We start from the raw sequence: 16,724 nt of genomic DNA, 5'->3' as shown, positions 1-16,724 counted from the left end.
CCAGCCCAGCCTGGAACTCAAGCGCTCCATACTCCTCCCCCATACCGGGCAGAGGGGAAGAGGGAGGTCAGGCTCTGCTGGAGGTGGCAGCCAAGCTATCGGAGGTGGTCCCTCATCTCTCAACTCCCTTGGGCCCTGCCCTGAGGGGAGCACAGATCAGACTGGCGGGGTGCCCAACCTGATCTGGTTTTTCATCTCTGAAAACATTGGGAGCCCCCAGTCGGCCAGAACCAGGGCTCTGGATAAAAGATGACCCAACTGGACAACATCCAGCCTCAGGCCGGGGAAGGACTGTCCCTGCCAGGCAGAGCCCTCTCCACTCTCTGCCACCCGTTGGGGTGGGGGTGGAATTTGGAAGATGGCTGCCTGAGCCCTGCTCTCCTGGCCCAAGGCCACCCCATCTCTGCTTGTGGATAGGGCCCTGGGGCCAATCCGCCTCTGATTCTTATCGAGATAGGTTAAAAAACAAAACCGCAGGCTGGGAGTGCAATGACTCATGCCTGTAACCCTAGCATTTTGAGAGGCCAAGGCGAGAGAGTTGCTTGAGCCCAGGAGTTCAAGACCAGGCTGGGCAAGATCACAGGACCCTGTCTACACACACACACACACACACACACACACACACACAAGTTTTTGAGACGGAGTCTCACTCTGTTGCCCAGGCTGGAGTGCAGTGGCGCAATCTTGGCTCACTGCAACCTCTGCCTACCAGGTTCAAACGATTCTCTCATCTCAGCCTCCCAAGTAGCTGGGATTACAGGCATGTGCCACCACGCCCTGCTAACTTTTTAAATATTTTTAGTAGAGACAGGGTTTTACCACGTTAACCAGACTGGTCTTGAACTCCTGACCTCAAGTGATCTGCCTGCCTCAGCCTCCCAAAGTGCTGAAAAAAATTTTTTTCAATTAAAAACATCCCTAGAGGCCGGGCGCGGTGGCTCACGCTTGTAATCCCAGCACTTTGGGAGGCCGAGGCGGGCGGATCACGAGGTCAGGAGATCGAGACCACGGTGAAACCCCGTCTCTACTAAAAATACAAAAAAATTAGCCCGGCGTGGTGGCGGGCGCCTGTAGTCCTAGCTACTTGGAGAGGCTGAGGCAGGAGAATGGCGTGAACCCGGGAGGCGGAGCTTGCAGTGAGCCGAGATTGCGCCACTGCACTCCAGCCTGGGCGACAGAGCGAGACTCCGTCTCAAAAAAAAAAAAAAAAAAAAAAAAAAATCCCTAGCAATAAGAGGGGTCCCTGTAACTTGCTTTTCTGGTGGTGAGGTGGGAAGCTGAGGGAGGCAGGGGCACAGAAGGGTCTAGGCCTTGCTACTGGCGCACCAGCCAGCCACTCACTGAATGAGCACTGGCTGAGACACGGGCGTCAGGTCCTTCCGCCTGGATCCACCAATACAACCCCTGCAGAACAGGTCTCTGAGCCCCCCAGCAGCCTCACCCCCTGCCCAGGACTGGGGGATTCCTGAAACCTCCAGGAATAGGTGAGAGGGGGAAGCTGAGTAAAGGGAGCAGACCACATGAACGGTCATGAAAGGACACAGGGGACAAAATAAGCCTGAATCTCCTCAGTCCGTTTCAAGCCTTACTGTCCTCCTGCAAAGGACAGCGTTGCATCCCACCAGGGATACGCTCATGCCCAGGTCCCTGCTCCATCAACCATACCCGCCCCATTTTGGAATAAAATCATGTCCAAAACTGGAAATCAGGAAAGTCCCTCATTTTACCCCAACAGCCCATGGACAAGGAAGGAAAAGATGTCCCTCCCCAAATCTCACCCACCCCAAGGCCCTGCCTAAGTGGGAGTGAGGGGATGGAGGATACAGCTTGATGGCTCCAGAACGGGTGCCGATGGCCAGGATGCGCAGGGACGGGCTGTAGCCGAGAGCGCTGGGCTGGTGCGGGAAGCCATGCTCCACCGTCTGCAACGAGAAGCACGCGGGGTGGGCCTGCAGACCTCTCCCCTTCGCGCCACCATGGCTGCTGTAGCTGCAGCACCGGACGACCCAGCAGGAAGCAGGGATTCCGTACCTTTCCGGTTCCTCCCAGACACCTGAGTGTTAAAGCCTAACCCATATTTACCAGGCCCCACCCCCAGTCCCTTTGTGACTCTGCCCTTGGCCTCATGGCCACTCCTGCGAGTTCATCGTCCCCGACGCCACGCCAGCCTCTCAATGCTTTCTAGGAACTGACTCGGTGCCTCCACCACGTGCACCCTGGGTGACGGACCCAGCCCTCCTCAGTGGCATGGGGGCCTTATGGGTGTGGGGTGGGGAAAGTAGGGCAAGTTTGGAACAATGGAGACACCGGTCTCTCAGGAGAAAATCTTGGTTGCACCGCAGCTCTGGGCTCACCCAGGGGCCTAGAGTACCGCGGAGGCCCTGCCCTGCTCTGGGCTCTTCCAGGTCCCTCCAGGCCCCAGTCAGCTAGGTCTCACAGGCTCTTACTGTCACCAAATTCTAACCATATTCCCAGAAAGGGATTCCTGGAGTGTCGTTGCACATACATGTTTTTTCGTGTATTACAGAAGTAATACACACACACTGTGAAAAAACCTGGGAGGTATAAAGACGTTTAAGAACAAAAATTACCCGGACTCCCACAACCAGAAGTAACCTTGCTAACACCTAAGTGTACACCCTTTGAGTCTTCTGCACTTGTGAATGTTTGCACGTCTATTTTTTTTTTTTTTCCTGAGAAGGAATCTCGCTCTGTCGCCCAGGCTGGAGTGCAGTGGCGCAATCTCGGCTCACTGCAAGCTCCGCCTCCCAGGTTCACGCCATTCTCCTGCCTCAGCCTCCCGAGTAGCTGGGACTACAGGTGCCCGCCACCACGCCCGGCTAATTTTTTGTATTTTTAGTAGAGACTGGGTTTCACCGTGTTTCTATCTCCTGACTCGTGATCTGCCTGCCTCGGCCTCCCAAGGTGCTGGGATTACAAGCGTGAGCCACTGCACCCGGCCAAAAATTTTTAATTTTTCTTTTTTGAGGGTCTCACTCTGTTGCCCAGGCTGGGTGCTATGGTGTGATTTCGGTTCACTGTAGCCTCGGCCTCCCAGACTCAAGTGATCCTCCCACCTCAGTCTCCCAAGTAGCTGGGACTACAGGCAGGCACCACCACGCCTGCCGCACCCTGCTACTTTTTAATTTTTGGTAGAGACAGGTACTCGTCATGTTGTCCAGCCTGGTCTTGACCTCCTAGACTCAAGCGATCCCCCTGTCTTGGCCTACCAAAGTGCTGGGATTATAGGCGTGAGTACACTGCAAGCTGCCTAAAATGGCTTTTTTTTTTTTCTTTTTAGACAGAGTTTTGCTCTTGTCATCCAGCCTGGAGTGCAATGGTGCGATCTCGGCTCGCTGCAAACTCTGCCTCCCAGGTTCAAGCGATTCTCCTGCCTCAGTCTCCCCAGGAGCTAGGATTACAGGCACTTGCCACGATGCCTGGCTAATTTTTGTATTTTTAGTAGAGATGGGGGTTTCACCATGTTGGCCAGCCTGGTCTTGACCTCCTAGACTCAAGCGATCCTCTTGCCTTGGGCTCCCAAAGTGTTGGGATTACAGGTGTGAGCCATCATACCCCGCCTAAAATGACTTTTAAAACATCTAAAGAATATTCTTTACCTGGAGATATCCTAACTCACCAGGGGTTTATTGTTGAGTATTTACTTTGCTGCTAGAGGGTTTGCAATCACAATCATGTTGATGGCATTCTTGGACTCCCATCTTTGTTTGCACCACTTGAGTATTTCCCGGGGCAGATGTCCCAGGGATAGAATTGTGGGTTAAGAAAGGTATGAACATAAACCCGCTACAAATTTAAAGTGATAAACCATCTTCAGGAAGGTTTTTAGTTCAGTTTCTTAATCAGTTACCCCAATCTGACCCCCACCTCCTACCCTGGCGGATAGTGACCCTGCAGAGCTAGGTGAGAACAGCACAAAGCGATGCTATGTCAACTGATTGCTTTAAAGACTTAAAACAGAAAACAACCACAGAGACTCTGCCCTGCAGAAAAAGGTCCCAACAATGAGGCAGCCTCCTTAGGCCCTGGGCTTTCCTACTTTGCAGCCCTGCCAGGCCTCAAAGCAGCAGAAAAGGAGAAGTCCCTGGTGAGATCTAGCAATGATAGCTTAGCGAACCCAATTGCTACCTGCCTCCCCCATCAGTCAGTCTAGTCCAACAGCTCTCACAAGGTACCCCATGCTGGGGTCAGGCAGGGAGGAGAGCTCCAGCAAGTGCCTATTTTGTGGGATGCCTGGAGACAAAAAGGTTGGGGGAGAGGGGGGTGCCTCAGGCCTGGCTCTTTGCTAGGAACAGGGCCTGCCCTGCAAATGGTCATACCTGAATGGGATAACCAGGGGGACAGACAGGGCCCAGCAGCGGCCCCCAGGCCAGCCCAGGTCCCTGTTCAGCTATGCGAAAAATGCAGAGCCTGGAGAAGACCTGGATAGAGATAGCGGAGTGTCTGGAATGTAAACATTTCCCAGGAAAAGGGGAATAGACAGTGGGATAGGATGTGCAGGACAAGCTCCCCCAGGGGCCCCGCCAGACCTCAGCCAGCCCCAGGTTGCTGGGGCCTCAGGAAGTCAGCAGCCGTCTCCTCAGGACAGCAGCACTTTCCCAGCAGCAGAGACAGCTCAGGGAACAGCCTCTGGAATTTGGAGGAGTCTGGCGGAAACACCCCACAGGAGCCCGCTGGCCTGGCCAGGAGGAGGCCCCATGCTCCAAGCTGCCCAGAACGGTAGCCATGAGCCCCATGGGGCCACCAAGCACTTGCAGTATGGCTCATGTCACCGAGGATTAAGTCAGTTCTTGGAAACTCTTCAAGTATTTCTGGACCAACTCGGGTTCTAGAAGAACAGGGGCTGGACTCAGGCAGGCCACACTTCAAATTCCCTTTTTCCACCGTAAATCGTCCAAATTCTAAATACAGATCTAATACTTCCAAAAGATTTAATGTCTGAATTGAGATGTGCCGTAAGTGTAAAATACACCTAGATTTCACAGATTTGGCATTCACAAAAACAAGCTGGAAAAATCGCATTAGTAAATTAATCCCACATCAAAGTATTTTGCATATGTTGGATTAAAAGGAATATATAATTTTTTTTTTTTTTTGAGACAAGGTCGCGCCTGTCACCCAGACTGGAGCGCAGTGGCACGATCACAGCTCACTGCAACCTCCGCCTCCCTGGTTCAAGTGATCCTCCTGCCTCAGCCTCCTGAGGAGCTGGGACTACAGGCACGCGCCACCACGCCCAGCTAGTTTTCCCATTTTTAGTAGAGATGGGGTTTCACCACGTTGGCCAGGCTGGTCTCAAACTCCTGGCCTCCAGTGATCCGCTGGCCTCAGCCTTCCAGAGTGCCAGAGTGCTGGGATTACAGGTATGAGCCACCGTGACCAGTTGGAATACAGGATTAAAATTAATTTCACTTGTTTAAATAATTTTATAATGTAGCTTCTAGATTTTTTTTTTTAAAGACAGAGTCTCCCTCTGTCACCCAATTGGAGTGCAGTGGTGAGATCTCAGCTCGTTGCAACCTCCACCTCCCAGGTTCAAGCGATTCTCCTGCCTCAGCCTCCCAAGTAGCTGGGACTACAGGCATGCACCACCACGCTCGCTAATTTTTGCATTTTTAGTAGAGATGGGGGTTTCACCATGTTGGCCAGGCTGGTCTCGAACTCCTGACTTCAAGTGATCTGCTCGCCTTGACCTCCCAAAGTTCTGGGATTACAGGCGTGAGCCACCGCACCCAGCCAGAATATATAATTAAAATTAATTTCACATGTTTAAATAATTATACAATGCAGCTTCTAGGAAATTTTAAATCACATACGTGGCTCGTACTGTATTCCCATTGGCCTCAACAATTCTGCGCATTAGCAGGAAGGTCAGGCCACAGAGAAAACAGCCTGTAACTTTTTGCTGGACTCTCAGGCCACATGTCAAGGGCGGGCAGTTCTCCTAACATTTCACCAGTCACTACTCCTGTTCAGCTCAGCATCTTTCCTCTAACTCAGAGGAAGACAAAGGGTTGGGCCCATCCTTCAATTACTCACATTCATTCCTCATTCCCTTCAAGCCTTGGAGATACCGTGGCCACCCCTCCCTCCCAGCCCCACCTTCTTTTCCAAAGGCTGATTTAGAACAGGGACTGAGTCAGACCCACTAAGCTTTGTATCCCTTCCTGCCACATACAAGGCATCTGGTCGTGGATGAGCTGCTGGGCCTCCCTGAGCTTCATTTCTCATCTAATAAACGGAATGGTACTGGTGACTGCACTGGGCAGAGCTGTCCTCGGATTGGAGATGATGGACCTGAGGCCACTCTGCAGCACACACAGGCCTCTGCTTCCTTCCAAGGCTTGCATTGTTCCATAGTATCACCTTGGGCACTTCTCCAAGTTGGCAACTCTGGAGGGACCAGGGCTCCCCCAAAACCAAAATAAGGGCAGTGACCTTCACAGCGACCCTACCTGGACAGGGCCAAGAGAGTAGGTTCACATGTAAATGACATGTCTCCCAGGGGATTCCCCAGGCAGTCCTATGAGGACAGGGGCTCGGGCTGGGCAGAGGCAGGGGAGCCCTACGTTAGTTATGAGAAGCCCAAGGGATCTTGTTGGGAACAGGGAAGGGATTGGGATTTGGGAATAGGACTAAGAGCAGCTAATAGAAGGGACAGGGAGAAGCTAGAAACGCAGGGCCTAGTGTCCTGAGGAAACCAGTCAAGGAAAGAACGAAGGTTCTGTGGGCACCTCTGGCTGTGCCCCAGTTGCCCCCCAGTTTGTGTTTTGTTTTTTTTGTTTTTTTTTTTTGAGACAGGGTCTCACTCTGTTGCCCAGGCGGGAGTGCAGCGGTGCGATCTCAGCTCACTGTAACCTCCGCCTCCCAGGCTCAAGTGATCCACCTGAGTCTCCCAAGTAGCTAGGACTACAGGCATGCGCCACCACAGCTGGCTAATTTTTGTATTTTTTGTAGAGATGAGGTGTCACTATGTTGCCCAGGCTGGTCTCCAACTCCTGGACTCAAGTGATCCACCTGCCTCAGCCTTCCAAAGTGCTGGGATTACAGGTGTAAGCCACCGTGCTTGGCCTGCCCCTTACTTTGGTGCCCTTCCCACTCCCTTGGATCCCACCCCCAACTCCTACCAGCCTTGTAAGGCTCAGCTTCCCTGCTGCTGAACAAGGTCTATATCACTTAGGTGGTGACTCCCCCCTTGTTTAGGGTTCAGGAACAGTTCCAGGTCCCTGTTGGAGGGAGTGCATATGGCCTCCCTGAAAGGAGGTACCCACCTGAGCACAGGAGGTTGGGCTCAGTCCCAGGGCTGCCTTCCTGCAAAGGTACACACAGCAACCTTGAATCATGGCTGCACACAGGACAGAGGGCGGGACGGGGCACAGCCCCTGGGTGGTCAGGGAATTCCAAGACCAGCCCTCCCCAGCTATTCTAGGACCCTAGCTATCTCTCCTCGGATTCAAACTAGGAGGCTGACCAAAGCCACCTGGCAGCCACTGGGGCCTCCTAAGCGCAGCATCCAGCCGACCTGGCCCCGCCCACATCTGATACCTGGCTCAGGTGACCTCTGCCGAGGGAGGAGAAAACAATGAACTCTTTTGACAGGGGGGTTGGGAAAGGAGAGCAAAGATTTGCAGAAGCTGCCAGACTGCAACATTAGCCTGCAGTGGGAGAGAAGGCCCCGTCTGTCTCTCCTGGGCTCTGGGACTCCTTTCCAGGTCCTGGAAGGGGAGGGAGTGGGCAAAGGCTAGTTGTCAGAGACGGTGGGGCCTTCATCCTGCCTGCAGCCAGGGAGGACCCCGCCCAAGGGCTAGGACCAGAGGAGGAGTCCCTGGCACTCCTCCGGGGATGGGAAGGAGGCAGTGGTGGGGACCAGGCCCTCGGAGGCTGCCCAGCACCGTGGGGGAGCAGGCCTGCCTGGCTGGGCCACTCTGCCCGATACTGGCTGGGTGTGGCCAGCTCAGATTCCTGGCAGTAGCAGCAGCCTGGCCCTCCCTGTGTGGCTGCTGTCACCTGACACCAGGGGCCCAGCCATTCAAAAGCCAATACAGAACAACCTGGCCCTCCGCAGGGGCTGCTGGGTCAGGAACACACTGTTTGTTCAGGGCCTAAGGGGACAGGGGAGGGTGAGCACGGGCAGGGAAGGCCCAGACAGGTGCTTCTGCGGCAGCCAGGCGAGCACAGCAGCCTGTTTGCCCTGATGGGTGTGGCTGCTCGGGGTGTGCCTGGGTTTGGCTGAGGGGAGCGAGCTGGCTATAAGCAGTTGTCTAGGAACGGGTTTTACCTTGACTTCTCCAGCAGCACTTCCTCCCTCCAGAGGTCCCATGGTTCCTTCCCTTGGTCCTCAGTGGCCCTGTCCTGGTGCTGCAGCTGACTTGTCTGTCTGTCCATCCCTCCAGTAGGCTTGACGGCCCGCCATATATAGCAAACAGTTACTTCGCTGGTGAAGTAACTGAGGTGTGAAGAGAGGTGAAGCCACCACTCTAAGGCCACACAGCCAGACCCGCAGGTGGAACCAGGATGTCCTCACCCCAGCCAGTGCCCCCCCCATAAGCTCCAGCTGTGCAAGCCCTGGGGGCCTTAGTCTCCTCCCCTGCAGAATGGAAGCAACACCCATCCTGGGTTGTTGTAAGGGTGACACCACAACAAGGCGAGTCCTGGTGAGGCGTCGACCTGTGTCAGGCACCGTTTGAAGCAATTACACTCCCTTAGGGACCATTATGGTGCTGTTGGAGCTCAGGACATACCACCCCAAAACACCACTGTAGGAGACCAGAATGTGCTACCCCAAAATATACTTCTGTGGCTTTTTTTTTGAGACGGAATCTCGCTCTGTCACCCAGGCTGGAGTGCAATGGCGCGATCTTGGCTCACTGCAACCTCCACCTCCCGGGTTCAAGTGATTCTCCTGCCTCAGCCTCTCAAGTAGCTGGGATTACAGGTGTGCACCACCATGCCCGGCTAGGCTGATCTTGAACTCCTGACCTCAGGTGATCTACCTGCCTCAGCCTCCCAAAGTGCTGGCATTACAGGCATGAGTCACGGCGCCCAGCCACTTCTTTGGCATACTTTGAGTGAAGTGCAGACACAGGAGTAGCTATGAAAAGCTGTCCTTTAGCCGGGCGTGGTGGCGCATGCATGTAATCCCAGCTATGCGGGAGGCTGAGGCTGGAGAATCCCTTGAACCCGGGAGGCAAAGGTTGCAGTGAGCTGAGATCGTACCATTGCACTCCAGCCCGGGCAACAAGAGTGAAACTCCGTCTCAAAAAAAAAAAAAAAAAAAAGGAAAAGAAAAGAAAAGCTGTCCTTTTGTAAAAGAAATTTACATCCACAAAGGAAAGCTACATTAGTCAAGTACAAGCTGAATATCCCTCATCTAAAATGATTGGGAATAGAGTGTTTTAGAGTTCAGAATCTTTCGGATTTTGGAATATTTGCATTATACTTACCGGTCGGGCATCCCAAATCCAAAACTTCAAAATCTGAAACGCTCCAATGAGCATTCCCTTTCAGTGTCATGTTGGCACTTCAAAAACTCAGATTTTGGAGCATTTCAGATATCAGATTTTCTGATCATGTATGCTCAACCCATATCTGTATCAGGAAGACGGCTGCTCCAAGGCAACTTTTATTACCCAAGAGACCTTCTCTGCATAACAAGACAACCTTCATTCACCATACACTTCCCCTCACCTTCCTGTAACCTGGTCCTCATTCTTTTTTTGAGACAGGGTCTCACTCTGTCACCCAGGCTAGAGTGCAGTGGCACGATCTCGGCTCACTGCAACCTCCGTCTCCGGGTTCAACTGATTCTCCTGCCCCAGCCTCCCTAGTAGCTGGGACTACAGGTGTGCGCCACCACACCCAGCTGATTTTTGTATTTTTAGTAGAGACAGGGTTTCGCCATGTTGGCCAGGCTGGTTTTGATCTCCTGACCTCAAGTGATCCACCCACCTCAGCCTCCCAAAGTGCTGGGATTACAGGCATGAGCCCCTGCGCCCCGCCTCCTGTCAATTTAATTCATAGCCCAGCCAAAGAACCTAGAAGGCTGTAGGGAAGCCAATTTTTGCTCCTCTACAATGCCCATTTTACAGATGAGGAAACTAAAGAACAGAGAGGCTAAGTAATGCGTCCACTGTGTCTTACACAGTGAGGAAGCAACAGAGCCCGCATCGAGACCCAGGCCATGTGGCTGCAAAGTCCCTGCCCCTAACCACTACCTGGCCCCTCTGATGCCTGGCACATAGCCCTTAGTGAACCGGAGTTACCACTCTGACAGCCAGCCCCTGGCAGAGTTCAGAGACTGTTCGCAATCACAGACCCTCTGGAGGTACTGAAGCCAAAGAAACAGGACGTCTCCCTCTCAGGGCCCCCGGGGCAATCTCCTTGCTCTCTTTGAGGCCTCGGGCTTGGTGTGGGTATAAAGGAGCTGAGCCAGAAGGTGTTGGAGGAAAAGGCCAGAACTGGTTCAGAAGCCAGTGTCTACAAGCCACGTGGGGTCTAGCTGTGATGGCACCACTGTCCCAGCTGTCACAGTACCCAGCAGACTGGCCTTCCAGGACCACTGGAAGAGATGACCTGAGTTGCCGAGCGTGAACACTGTCTGGGGCCTGACCCTCGCCTACACCAACAGCCCACGTGCTGCTCCAGGCTCCAGCCCTGGGTGTCCCACCGTCTGCTGGACCTGTCCCAAGGTTCCCCAACTCAACCTCAAGCCACATGACACCCACCACAGAACGATGCTGCTGGACACTGCAGCCGCCAGCCAGACGTGGCCTTCGATTCATGCAGTAACTCATGTAGTCCTCACACCAACTCTATGGATGGAGTGGCTCTGATTATCATTATCTCAGAGGCACATGACCTGCTCAAGGTCACACAGCTGGCGAGCTGGGCAGTCGGCACCACTCACCTCTGGGCAAGCTGCTTCTCCGTAAATGGAGAGCACTGTTGTTGCGACTGTGTCCAAATCAAAACGATCAAAATATATTACTTTTCCTCAAATCTGCTCTTCGCCACTCCTGGCTTGGGCTCCCCCTCCCAAGTCCTGGCACCACCACGCACCCAGGTCAGAGACTCCACGGTCATCCTGGACACCTGCCTCCCCTCCCCATCCCCTCTCTCTTTACTGCCCCATCAGCAGATCTCAGCCCTGAATAGTTCTCTATTCCATGGGTCTCAAACCAGGAGCAATTTTACCCCTCAGGAAACATTCTTGGTTGTCACATCTTGAGAGGCTGTGTGTGTATGTATGTGCTACTGGCATCTAGTGGGTAGGACTAAGGACACTGCTAAATAATCTGCAACGCACAGGACAGCCTCCACAGCACAGCCAGCCTCAAATATCATCTGTGAGTGCTGAAGTTGAGAAACCCTGCTCAATTCATGCCTTGTTCCCATCCCCACTGGCTGGGCTTCCAGCCCCTTCCTTCTGGGCTGTCACCTATCTTAGTCGTGGCAATGTCTCCTAACTGTTCTGAGCTTACCTGCTTTGCCCAAAGGGTAAAAACATCTCCAGGTTTATCTTTTCTACATTGTAAACGGGACCACTATTCACTCCCTTGCTCACAACCCCCTGGAGCCGCAGGGTCAGATCAGGCCCAGATACCAGCAGTCTCCCTGCCTCACAGCCTGGGCTGGGGAGAGGCAGGGCAGACGGGATCCCAAATCCTCCGGGATCTGGCCTCATCCTCCAATCCTACCCTGCTGGCCCCACCACACTCCCGGAGCCTGGATGAGTCTACCCCGCTCCTGAATCCCCCGGGCTCTCCCCTTCCTCCTCTCCACTTCCAAGTCCCAAATTTCAGGCCCTCAGCCTCCTCCCTCCTGCAGACTGTAAAAGCAGAGGCCTAATCAGATTCCCATAGCCCTGAGCCTTGGGCTGTGGATCCAGTAAGTGCTCAATGCATGCTTCTTGCATATGAATGGAAAGAAGAAGGCAGAGGAGGAGACCCAGGAGCCTCCCTCTGCCACCTCCAGGCCTGGGAGTGGGACAATCAAGTTTGGGGACCACCCCTGGGGGATAGGGGAAAGAGGGAGGGACAACTCCTTGCCCAGCTCCACCCCAGCCTCACTCAGCTGCACAGACAGAACTTGGGGCAAGGGGGCAGGGGTGTGGGGGGGTGTTCAGCCCTGTTTTGCTGAGCCTGTCAGGTTTCTGCCACCTTTTCAGAGAGACTGGAGGCAGATGGGGGTCACCCAGTTCCCTTCCATCCCATGGACACTGAAGCTTTGAGACCCAGCACCCATAGGCTACTCCCTCCAGAGCAAGGGTAGCAGGCTGTAGGTGTCCTGAGATCTCCCATTCCCAACACCTGCACCTCGATATCCCAAGGCCCAAAAGCGAGCTGACGGGAGGCAAGTTGGCGTAGGAAAGCCCTAATTCCAGAGGCGAATGTCCTTGTGGCAAAGCTCCATCAGGGATACCAACTCCTCCACAGGCTAAGAAACCCAGAGGGAAATGGCAAGGCACATTGGGAACACTGACCCACCTCTCCCAACGGGGAGGTCAGGGAGGTCCCTCCACGCCACGACCCACCTCTCCCAACAGGGAGGTCAGGGAGGTCCCCTCCAGCCCACAGCAGCAGCCGGCATTCCTGGGCCACTGTGCCTAGCACTTAAGTTACCTCATCCCACGTACGCCCTTAACAAGCCTATGGTGTGGGCGACAGGCACACGGCCATCCAGCTTCTACGTGGCAAAGTTGGGTTTGCACCTGGGCAAGCTGACTTCTACACTTCTCAAATCAACAAAAAATACAACCAAAGAGAATTCCTCATTCTCCACAGGGAGACATCCCTTTTCCAGACTGTCTGGTCTCACATCCACTGCTTCCTTTCGGGGGCAGGGGAGCCCAAACGGAAGCCCCCAACGAAAGCCACATGTCCAGCCCGCAGCATGCTGGGAGGGTCCTGGATCCCCAGGGGAAGAGCATCACGGTGTCCCAGTTCCTGCAGCCCACCTTCCCAGCAGAGGCGCAAAGCACATGTGAGAAGGTCATTACCCCCCAAGGCCCCCCACTGCTCCGTGGCCCAGGAGCTGAAGAGCCACACTGCACACCTCCTGTGTACAGGCCCGTCCTGACCTTCTCAGGCCCCAGACTCCTGAAGGGAAGCCCCGTGGGGCTTCTGGTACCCCAGATACAGGTTTGGGATTGGGGTAGTCCCAGGCCAACTCTGGCTCATTCTCCTGGGCACCTCTCCCCACTCACCCCGGCTGGAGCCAGAAGGAGTCACGTGTTCAGCCTGCAGGGGAGCTGCATGTTCCTTCAGGGGCAATTTGAGAAGGGAGAAACAGCCATGGCCTGGGACTCCAGGGCCCCAAGGGACCTAGAACATTATCACCCCCGCCCCCCCCCCACAGAGTTCATCCTTTCATCTCCCACATCCCTAAACCTCCTTGACAACCCTGTGCCGAGGTAGGCAGGGCAGATCGTTTTATTCCCATGATACAGGTAGGGAAACTGAGGCTCCATGAGGTGGGGTGACTTGCAGAGGTGACACAGCCAGTGAAAGCCTTGAGATGAGAAGTCCCAACTCGTGAGGGCAACCTATTCCCCTTTCCTATAAAAGCCCTTTAACCAGGCCCCATTTCCAAAGCCTGAGTCCCAAGAGGCACTGCAGGCAGCCACATAAAAGCTCTACCTTAATCCAGGTAAGGGATGCCTCAGCCCCAGCCCGAGCCGCTCGGCCCAAACCCTGGGGGTCATCTTCCCGGCTCTCCCTAACTTACCTTGTTAAACTGGAACAGGTCTCGCTTGAGCCTCTCCCGCACAGGGTCGTGCCCTGGCCTCAGGAACCGCCTCATTTTGCTTAGTCTGCAGCCCCCACTGGAGACCTGGAGAAACAGAAGGAGCTGCAGGGGTCTGTCCTGGCACTCAGGTTATCGATTAGGCCCGGCCCAAACAGGTGGAGCGGGGCTTCTCTCTCCGAGTCCAGTAGGCAGCCACCCCAGGGCGAGGCCAGCTTCACAGTGACCGCCCATGCACCCTGGCTTCCCCACGCTCAGATCTAGAGGCCGGCCCACCTCAGGGCTGAAGCCTCTCACCACCTGTGGCCTTATAATGGGGGCAGGAAAAGCTGGGGGAGGAAGCCATTTAGCCTGGCTTTATAAGCACAAGGAGGGCCAGCGGGCCTTGAGGTTAATTAGCTTAATTGTTAACCTGTTTTCTGAGAAACCATGAAACTCTAGCTAAGCAGAAAGGGAAACTTCACAAGCCTCTTCCTCCGAAGTCTTGCGGAAGGTAGAAACACCAAGGCTATCTATCCTTCCCAGATCAGAGCCCAGGTCGCAACAAGGGAAAGGCCTGCAGTGACTCCAGGCCAGGGCACCAGGCAGACGCTTCCTCCTTCTGACCTCGGGGAAGGCTGTCCAGGGACTCTCGGCCTCAGCCTCTCCAACCAGACACAGCCACAAGAAACTCGAGTGGGCATGGGTGGCACAGGGCACTCAGTCAGGGGGTGCTGGCCCATGCCACCGCGCCCAGGGTCTCTGCCAGTCCCCTCCCCACTCTCTGGTTAGCCCCAGCCCAGCTTCCCTGTGCTCTCATGGGGTGTACTCAGAAAGGTTCTCTTTCCCACGGGCCCTAGTGGAGAATAATCAGGTGAAATCTGCTCCCAATAAAGAAACCAGCTGAAGGCCCCCAAACTCTCCGCCCACCACAGAATCCATTCCCAGCCCAAGGGGAAACTATTTCTGGATTATCCTTGGGGGAAGGGGAAGGAGCCTCTGTGCTCCAGCTTCTGGCTTCCAGTAGCTCAGCCTCCTGCTGACCACAGGACAGCAAGGCCCGTCCTTGGGAAACACAGACAAGGCCCACCCTGGGCACAGCTCCGTCCACTCCCAGCAGGATGGGGGAAGGAAGCGGATCCAGGCCCCACCCTGGAGGCGCGTGCCCCAGGCAGGGACAGGTAGAGACAGGGCAGCCCAGTGTTGAGTGCTCTGACTGCAGGAGGGAGAGGGAACACCTGGCCCGAAGTGGGGAGGGCAGGTCATATTCGAGAAGAAGGTATCTAAGCTGAGGTTTGAAGGATTTGGGGTTCTTGGGAGGTGGCGAAAATTAACCATCAGGTCAGGACTTTGCATATGATAGGATCCCATGTGATTTGGGCAGGGTGGGAGAAGGTAGGTAACGTGCGTGGCAGAGTTGGGGGTGTCTTCGGGCAGAGGAACCGAGGGCTTGCCATGCTGGGAGGGTGACCCAATTTTGCAAAATCACACTGTAAAAAAGAGGCAGTCTTGTCATCCCAGCACTTCGGGAGGCCGAGGCAGGTGGATTGCCTGAGGTCAAGAGTTTGAGACCAGCCTGGCCTACATGGTGAAACCTCGTCTCTACCAAAAATACAAAAGTTAGCCGGGTGTGGTGGCGGACGCCTGTAATCCCAGCTACTTGGGAGGCTAAGGCAGGAGAATCGCTAGAACCCAAGAGGCGGAGGTTGCAGTGAGCCAAGATCAGGCCATTGCCCTCCAGCCTGGGCAACAGAGCAAAAACAACATCTCAAAAAAAAAAAAAAAGAGAGGAAAAAAAAAAAAGCAGAGCCACATCCCCCTTGAGTGAAAGGATCTGCAGGGTCAGTTATCTCAAAACCGAATACCAGGAACCAGCCCCCAGAGTGTTGTCACCTTCTGGGGAAACTGAAAAAGAGGGTCATTCCGGGATGTTCCTGCCTTCACGTTTTGGAGGAGTCAGACCAGAGGTGGGGCTCCCACTTTGCTGGGGAAGAGCAGGTGGCCGGGAAACTCCCAGGGCCCACTTGATCCAAGGTCCCAAGGGGGTTCAGAGAACAGGCACCGGCTGGGAAAGCCCCGAGGGCTTCTGGAATGGAAGTGAGGGGACACCCAGATCTGCTGGCCCAGTGTTCCAGCCTGGGGGAGGGCAGCTCACACTCATAAACCAGTTGGACTCCTGGAGGGCTCACACCCCCACCCGGGGCACAGGCCAAGGTCACTGGGTCAGAAGTCAGAGGAAGCTTGGTGGGGGCTCCCTGGAGAGCGACCACTGCCTGCAGACTCCAGGGAGGGGACAAGAGGGCACAGGGCCATCCGTGCCAAAGACTCCACACAGGCTTTAAGGTGACAAGGCAGAACTGGGGGCTGGGAGGAGGTGCCAATAGGAAGGAGGAAGACAGAGTGTAGCAATGGAATCAGGAGGGCGCAGACACTGAGCACCACCCACCCACCCAAATGCTCCCTGGAGCACCTGCCGTGCAGCAGGGAGTGAGTGTACCAGACCCTCTGCATCCTATTCCATTTAAAACATTTTGCTCAAGTAATCTGTGCCCATTGTAGAAAAACCAAATACAGAGGAGAAAATCCTCCCTAAACCCCGGCACCCAGAGAGCCACAGTCATGGGTCGCTGAATGTCCTGGCCACCTCCTTTCCTTGGCACTGAGTGAGTTTGTGAGCGTGGAGCCCCTCACACCACCCTGATCTGGGACGCCGTCTGAAAGGTAAGCGGAACGTGCCCACTAGACAGGCAAGGACACAGACCACAGCAGCAGAACACCCTGTCAAGGTCACCAGGTAGGAAGCAGCAGAACTCAGACTGGATCCTGCGCTGGGTAGCAGTGAAGGATGGATAATACAGAACAAAGGATGCCCAACGACACCCCTGCAGTTAAAAGGCAGGGACAGCTGGGCACGGTGGCTCATGCCTGTAATCCCAGCACTTTGGGAGGCCGAGGCGGGCGGATCACGAGGTCAGGAGATC

At 54.7% G+C, this 16,724-nt stretch overlaps 1 protein-coding gene across 6 annotated transcripts in view; it reads right to left on the bottom strand.

The window, feature by feature from the left end:
• Window positions 1-16,724, bottom strand: part of LLGL2 (LLGL scribble cell polarity complex component 2) — a 49,923-nt gene that overhangs the window by 18,418 nt on the left and 14,781 nt on the right. For 4 of the 6 annotated variants that reach the window (XM_030828359.1, XM_030828360.1, XM_030828358.1 and 1 more), the window contains exons 1-2: window positions 13,747-13,845; window positions 1,825-1,922 (exon numbers count right to left, since the gene is read on the bottom strand). In XM_030828359.1, the coding sequence (XP_030684219.1) occupies window positions 1,825-1,922; window positions 13,747-13,821 (173 nt within the window). In that variant the 5' untranslated portion in view covers window positions 13,822-13,845. Of the gene's footprint in view, window positions 1-1,824; window positions 1,923-13,746; window positions 13,852-16,724 lie in introns of those variants that run through there. The other 2 variants (XM_030828361.1, XM_030828362.1) reach the window with 1 other exon arrangement.

The sequence above is a fragment of the Nomascus leucogenys genome, chromosome 14 (genome assembly GCF_006542625.1).
Source record: "Nomascus leucogenys isolate Asia chromosome 14, Asia_NLE_v1, whole genome shotgun sequence".
Classification (NCBI taxonomy): Eukaryota; Metazoa; Chordata; class Mammalia; order Primates; family Hylobatidae; genus Nomascus; species Nomascus leucogenys.
Note: the sequence above shows the minus strand (reverse complement) of the source record. Positions and strands in the feature narration are given on the sequence as shown.